The sequence below is a fragment of the Hyla sarda genome, chromosome 10 (genome assembly GCF_029499605.1).
Source record: "Hyla sarda isolate aHylSar1 chromosome 10, aHylSar1.hap1, whole genome shotgun sequence".
Taxonomy (NCBI): domain Eukaryota; kingdom Metazoa; phylum Chordata; class Amphibia; order Anura; family Hylidae; genus Hyla; species Hyla sarda.
The window spans coordinates 114,063,083-114,071,255 of NC_079198.1; the positions used below are offsets into that span (position 1 = coordinate 114,063,083).

Consider the following 8,173-nt stretch of genomic DNA (forward strand, 5'->3'; position numbering starts at 1 on the left):
AGTATCATATCCCCCCCCGTCCCCCACAAGTGGCAGTATCATATCCCCCCCGTCCCCCACCAGTGGCAGTATCATATCCCGCCCCCCACCAGTGACAGTATCATATCCCCCCGCCCCCCACCAGTGGCAGTATCATATCCCCTCCATCCCCCACCAGTGGCAGTATCATATCCCCCCCCCCACCAGTGACAGTATCATATCCCCCCCCCCCATCCCCCACAAGTGGCAGCATCATATCCCCCCCGTCCCCCACCAGTGGCAGTATCATATCCCGCCCCCCACCAGTGACAGTATCATATCCCCCCCACCCCCTTCCCCCACCAGTGACAGTATCATATCCCCCCCGTCCCCCACCAGTGACAGTATCATATCCCCCCTGTCCCCCACCAGTGGCAGTATCATATACCCCCTGTCCCCCACCAGTGGCAGTATTATATACCCCCTGTCCCCCACAAGTGGCAGTATCATATCCCCCCCGTCCCCCACCAGTGGCAGTATAATATACTCCCTGTCCCCCACCAGTGGCAGTATCATATCCCCCCCGTCCCCCACCAGTGGCAGTATCATATACCCCCCCATCCCCCACCAGGGGCAGTACTATGTTCCCCACCCTGTCCCCCACCAGTGGCAGTATCATATACCCCCGTCCCCCACCAGTGGCAGTATCATATACCCCCCGTCCCCCACCAGTGGCAGTATCATATCCCACCGTCCCCCACCAGTGACAGTATCATATCCCCCCCCACCCCCTTCCCCCACCAGTGGCAGTATCATATCCCCCCCCCGTCCCCCACAAGTGGCAGTATCATATCCCCCCCGTCCCCCACCAGTGACAGTATCATATCCCCCCCCACCCCTTTCCCCCACCAGTGGCAGTATCATATCCCCCCCGCCCCCACAAGTGGCAGTATCATATCCCCCCCGTCCCCCACCAGTGACAGTATCATATGCCCCCCCGTCCCCCACCAGTGACAGTATCATATCCCCCCCGTCCCCCACCAGGGGCAGTACTATGTTCCCCACCCCGTCCCCCACCAGTGACAGTATCATATCCCCAGTCTCCCATCAGTTACAGTATCATATCCCCCCACCCCCTTCTACCACCAGTGGTTGTATCCTCTCCCCCCTGTCCCCCACCAGTGACATTATCCTATTCCCCATCCCCCTCCAGTCCCAGAATCCTATCCCCCTCTCCCATAAACCACCAGTGACCATATCATATCCCCCTTTTCCTTACTAGTGACAGTATCATGCCACCTCTAGTGATAGTACCATACCTCTGGTGACAGTATCTTAGTACCTCCCTCCCCAGTCACCCCCGGTGCCGGTATCATATCCTCCACCACGGTCGCCGTTATTTACATACAGATGAGCGACACAGTTTAAAGAATAATTAATTTCTTCTCCTCCAAAAAATGATTGTGTCATATTTAATCAAAGTGGTTTCCACAGCAACGGCAGCTGACGGCTCTCGCGGGATTCCAGAGCCTTTTGTGTCTTTGTTCCGGATCCTTTGCTCAATCTGATGATTACAGGGGCCGGGGACCACTTAACAGACCGAAAGCTGAAACGCCCATGAAATGTTAACTACCTACCCATCGTACCCCCAACATATAAGTAAAGGCCCTGGGGGCCCATGTCTGTGCTGGGTAGACATAGTATGGCAGCAGTCACAGCGCCCATATGATGTAAGGTGGGGCCGATCTCCTCATTCAGAAATAGCAAAGATTACCCCAATCCCAGGAAGTTAGTCCCTTTAGTATTTACATCAGCATCTAAGGTGTTTGACAGAGGAATGAGGCTCCCCCGACAGCCTATTATCACCTCGCAACACAACAATAGGGCACTAATTGGTGACCATGACAGCTTGGGTCCTAACAAAGAGCCCCAGGTTTACTGTCAGGATCTATCTATTTGGTTGCGACAGAGGTTAAAGTGTAACACTGACACGCAATAGTGCTCTAGAACAGTGTTTCCCAAGCGTAGTCCTCAATTACCCCCCAACAAGTCATGTGAAGCCTGATGCACTGACCATAATTATATCATCTGAAAACATGACCTGATGGGGGTCTTGAGGATTGCGCTTGAGAAACAGTGCTCTAGAATATTAGAATATTGTATGATATGTGAATGATAAAAGAATCACAGCTTCTAGCCTCCTGGTGGGCAATCCAGAGACGTTTGGGACCGCCTACGAGGAGCACCATATTCTCCAGCTTTCTAATTGACTTTGGGGAATTTATTAAAATTGTCATTTCTTAGCCCAATTTTAAAGGGTTATGTGGAGAAGAGAAATTGTATTATCTTTCCTGGCTTCCTGGTGCTTAAATGGGACCGGGGTGGAAGTGGGGCACTGGGGAGCCATAAAAGTTAATACCTTTTCTGAGATAACCCCTCTACCCACAGAAAACTGGCAACAGTGAAAGTACGGTAGAAATTCAAGGCTACCCATAAACCAACCTGTTTTTCTAATCCTTAATAGTCATATACATACCTGTTAGTACAGTCAATAGAGGTTTACATACTTTGGCGGTTGCGGTTCATAACGAGTGACCTCAGCCATTTACTTTCTTTTAGTAACTGTGATGATAGATTAATAACCTTTATGTTCTTTATCATTTCTTCCCTCATTTAAAGGGGCCCATTACCAGGGGCTCATGAATTGATCTAATACCTGTAAAAAACCCTGGAATAATAATGTAACATTTTTAAAAATTAGCAACTAAAATTAATTTAATCACATACCGCACTTTAATGCTGAGAGGTTATTCAAACTGTATACCAAACCACCGCATGTCAATACCCCTCAGCCAGAGTTAACACTTTTTTTTTTCCTCAGGACCCCACCAATGGCTACTACAGCGTTAACACCTTCAAGGACCACCACACGACCCCAACCATTTCCTTATCCAACTGCCAGCCAGCGAACAAGCAGCGGGTGCCCACAGGCATGTCCTTCACCAACATCTACAGCACGCTGAGCGGCCAGAACCGCCTATACGACTACAGCCAGCGCTTTGTCCTTGGGATGGGCAGCAGCTCCATCGAGCTTTGTGAACGCGAGTTCCAGAGGGGCTCAATGAGTGACAGCAGCTCCTTCCTAGACACTCAGTGCGACAGCAGCGTCAGCAGCAGTGGGAAGCAAGATGGCTACGTCCAGTTCGACAAGTCCAGCAAAGCGTCTGCTTCCTCATCCCACTACTCCCAGTCGTCTTCTCAAAACTCTGACCCGAGCCGGCCGCTTCAGAGGAGAATGCAGACACATGTGTGACCATGGGCCTTACTTAAATCGTGCCGGGGGGTAGCAGGAGGAGGACCTTCAGTGGTTGAGGCTTATGGCAAGGACTTCGGACATTCTGAAGCCGGGATCTTTAGGTCATATGGAGCCTCCCGAGATATTTATCTAGTTTTATATTTATAAAAGAAAAAAACAAAAGAGGAGAGGAGGATCTCCATAATGTACAAAGCACTTTGTTCTATGGAGTACAACAAGCCATGCTTCTATTCTTTAGGTGGGAGATAATGAAACATTTTATAGACTCTATCCCCGGAAATACAAAAATGTAAAAAAAAAAGTCAAGCTCCCTGTCGTGTGTGGAGCAAAATAAAGCAGGAATCGAGCCATTAGTAAGCACAATGAGGAACGCGGATAATGGCAGGGCAGGGACTGCAGAGGGGGCGCCACCAGTCCATGTAGCAGTAAACCGGTCTATACGTGACTAGGGGAGGTCCCAATCTATTCCATGTAATACCCAGTATATACAACATGTAGTAGGTAATCAAACCTCTTATACATGCCCCCCCCCCCCCACCCCCATTATCCCCTAGAACCACGTAGGATGATTCCCCCACTGGTGAGGAATGTGGCTGTAGGAAACAATGGAGCAGATCTTGATTCTTTTTTGTTATATATTCAATGATTTTGTCATGTTTTATTTAAAAAAAGGAAAAAAATATATATGAAAAAAAAATCTCTAGTTTCAGGGACTGTGAGGACTGGAGTCATCGGTTTCCTTTGTGTCTCATCTCCACATCTTTCGAGGACCCTCCACATCTGAGCACAGGGGAGAAGTCACGCGCCTATAATTTATATGATTTTATACTGTTCATACATTGTTTCTACTGTTATAGCAAATGAACTGAAGTGAGGGTGTCAATGGGTGCTGATCGTGGGCCATGATCACTGGATAAACCATTCCATGGCAGTCAGGGTACTAAATATGGAAAGATCAATGGGTACCGTGATGGGTGCTGACCGAGGGCCATGATCCCTGGATAAAATCATTCCATGGCAGCCAGAGTATGAAATGTTAAATGATTGATGGGTACCATGATGGGCTTGGTCACATGATCACTGGATAAACCATTCCGTGATGGCCAGGGAATTAAATTTGCAAAGGTTTACCTTAATGGGTGCTGGCCAAAAGTCTGGTCACATGATCACTGGATAAAACCATTCCATGAAGGCCTGGGCATGAAATGTGAAAATAGAATGGAGTACTAAGTTATTGTGTTATCCTTCAATAAAATAGGCAGTGTGTGTGTCATAGTGGGGTCGGCCATGTTTGTTGGATATCTATATATAGATGCGTTTTAATAAATCCATGTCCGAACACAGGACATCCAGCCGCTATTGTCACACAGAGTCTGGGATGTATTTATTGTCGCTGTCACATCACATGATCATAAGTCAATAAGGACACAGGTTAGGAGGACCCTGACAACAACACAACCATCCTTTCATCTCTCTATATTCCTGGTTACATCACTTACAACAGTGTTAACAAAGTTTGGCTCTCTAATTGTTGCAAAACTACAACTCCCATCATGTCTCAATCTAAATTAGTTTTACATGTGGTTGCAAAACTACAGCTTTCTGCTGTCAGGGCATGTTGGGGGTTGTAGCTTTCCAACTGCTGCAGAGCCACAGGTTAAAGAACACAGACTTAAAGAAGTACTCCGGGATAGCAAAACTTATCCCCTATCTACAGGATAGGGGATAAGTTTTAGATCCCAGGGGGTTCGACCCTGTATGGGGCCCTGGCAGTCCGTGGGAAGGGGGTGTGTTTGACCACCACACGAAGCGGCAGCTGACACACCCGCTTAATACATCTCTGCCATAGGGATGTTTTGAAGGTCGGCTGCTGCTTTGTGCGGTGGTCGACGTGCGCTATTTCAACAAAGAGACAGGGCCCCATTCGGGAGATTGCGGGGGGCACCAGCGGTTGGACCCCCAGCGATCTGAAACTTATTCCCTATCCTTAGGATAGGGGATACGTTTTTTTTATCCCGGAGTACTGCTTTAAAGAACTTAAAATAAGTTAATAAAAAGTATGTGACCCACCGGACTTAATAAAGTTTCTCTCCCCTTACACGTTTTATAGACACTTCAACCTTATTCACTTCAATGCAATCCGATTGAACTGCAATTCCACACACAACCTGAGACCAGGCATGGCGCTGTTTTTGTAATTTCACAGGGGGCAGATATGCCATAAATTTTTCCTGCGTATATGCACTTGGTGTGGAACTCATATGTATTGGACACCAAACTCCACATGAATTCCGCTTTACATCCACATCCCATTATCTTTCATTTGAAAACCTGTGTAAGAACAGTGATGTCTGTGAGGGGGCGGGTGCTGGTTTTTCCCTTGGAAATTCCTGTCGCTTTTCCATATCCCAAATCTGAGCACATACCCTTGAATGTCTGATGTGGAATTATCTGGATGCCGTGATTTGGGATGGGACTTTTCCCTATACAATGTGGCCAATCCTCACGATGGAAACCAGATTCTTGAAGTGATGTCACTTTGTATTACGACAGATGGATTTCAAAATCTGCATCAGACCAGTTCATGCCATATATACTACAGTGTAGATCCCCATTAAATATAATTGGAATTCTGCTCCCAAACCGTATTCCTGTGTGCGAACCGGCCCTTATTGTTACCCCATCATGTTGGCAGGGTGCAGATTTATCCCACTGAGGCTCCACCACATCCCAAACCAAAACAAACGGTGGAATTCAGAATTTTCTCACGAAAAAAACAAATCTGTATGATATGGAATTACACAATGAGCAAAATTGCTTTGTATGGTTCCCCTGAACCCCTTCCCATGTGATTGCTTTGGAGGTGGGGCATCATGATCATGAGCCCTTCCCCCCTTATATGTGAGTGATTTGGGGAGCAGCCTGATGATCAGCCCCTCCAATATGTTAGATTTGGGGGGGAGGGAGCACCCCTCTTTCTAATGTGTTATTTTGGGGCCACCTGAAGAAAATAAGCCACCCACCCTGATATGAGTCATTTAGGGGCTACCTGACAAAGAACCCCTCCCCCAGTTGAGTGGTTTTGGGATCACCTGACAATGTGCCCCCCCCCCCCCCCCCCAAATTGAGTGATTTTGGGGGCCACCTGTTAATGGGCCCGTCCCCAAATATGAGTGATTTGGGTGCCACCCGACAGTAAGCCACCCCCCCTGATATGAGTAACTTGGGGGCCACCTGTCAAAGAGCTCAACCCCCCCCCCCCCCCCCATATGAGTGATTTGGAAGCCACCTGACATTGAGCCCCTCTGGAAGATAAGGGTGGTGGAGAGTCACCCCTGTTATGAGTTTTGGGGGGGCAGCCCGATGAACCCCTTTGATCTACGTTAACACAGAGAGTGAACCAGACCTATAATGGAGAATGATTAAAAGTCCAATAATACACAGTTGTGGAGCCTCATGTTCTCCCTCCATTGTATCCTGGAATTTTGGTGTGATTTCCCTTAATCTGATATTGCAATAGTCCAGCGTCTGTGTCTTTAGGACTGTAGTCTTAGAAAAGTAAAATGAACATTTGCAGATGATTCCCTGAGGGTAAGGAATGTTCCGGACATTTGTGATGATGGCGTCCTCTCCCAGTGAGCGCTGATGGTCACTTGCCCCCGCACTTCCATTCTCCGCCTCGTTAACATTTTGCCTCCGGTTATAGCGCGGCGGTCGGACTCATCTCAATGTTGTCTGGGAGATAAATGGCCTGGACTGGAGCGGCTGCAAACAGAAGAGATCTCTCCCCATCCCGCACTGCTGCGTCCTCTACTACTACTCCTCCATTATCACATCATTGCCGAGCAACTCTGCCTGATGAATTGACCTCATTAGCCCCCCATACCCTGCAAAGCTCAATGCCCCCTGTAGTCACCATGCTACAGTATGGTCTCCACATTGTAACAACTCATGGCAGAGATTTCCATCACACCCATTCTCCCATATCACCAGACTCTGCTTATTGGGTTAATGCAGGTGAGCAAAGTGTCACGTTATGTTGTGTCTCCTCAAAAGAACACACAGCCACTAATGTCTAAACCTTGGCAACAAATGTTAGCCCCCCCTTAAATGAAAATGTCCAAATTGGGCCCATTTAGCAATTTTCCCTCCCTGTTGTCATGTGACTTGTTAGTGTTACAAGGTCTCAGGTGTGAATGGGCAGCAGGTGTCTTCAATTTGGTGTTATCGCTCTCACACTCTAATACTGGTCATTGAAAGTTCAACATGGTACCTCATAGCAAAGAACTCTGAGGATCTGAAAAAAGAAAAAAAAAAAAGATCGTTCTACATAAAGATGGCCTAGGCTATAAGACCCTAATACTGAGCAGAAGCAAAGTACTTTCACAGGACAGGTTCTCTTCAGAACAGCCCTCGCCATAGTCAACCAAATAATTTGAGTGCATGTGTTCAGCGTTATATACAGAGCTTTTCTTTGGTAAATAGACGTATAAGTGCTGCCAGCATTGCTGCAGAGGTTGAAGGGGGGGGTCAGCCTGTCAGTGCTCAGACCATACACCACACAATGCATCAAATTGGTCTGCATGTCTGTCATCCACAAGAAAGCCCACAGACAGTTTGCTGAAGACAAGACTAAGGACATGGATTACTGGAACCAAGTCCTGTGGTCCGATGAGACCAAAATAAACATTTTGGTTCAGATGGTGTCAAGCGAGTGTGGAAGCAACCAGGTGAGGAGGACAAAGACAAGTGTGTCCTGCCTACAGTCAAGCATGGTGGTGGGAGTCATGGTCTGGGGCTGCATGAGAGCTGCTGGCACTGGGGAGCTACAGTTCATTGAGGGAACCATGAACGCCAACATGTACTGTGACATACTGGAGCAGCGCATAGACCCCTCCC

General features: G+C 47.8%; 1 protein-coding gene across 3 annotated transcripts in view; it reads left to right on the forward strand.

Annotated features, from left to right (window-relative positions):
- Window positions 1-4,639, forward strand: part of KIRREL3 (kirre like nephrin family adhesion molecule 3) — an 882,952-nt gene extending 878,313 nt beyond the window's left edge. For all 3 annotated transcript variants that reach the window (XM_056542707.1, XM_056542708.1, XM_056542709.1), the window contains one exon: window positions 2,840-4,639. In XM_056542707.1, the coding sequence (XP_056398682.1) occupies window positions 2,840-3,271 (432 nt within the window). In that variant the 3' untranslated portion in view covers window positions 3,272-4,639. The remainder of the gene's footprint in view (window positions 1-2,839) is intronic.
- The last annotated feature ends 3,534 nt before the right edge of the window (window positions 4,640-8,173 follow it).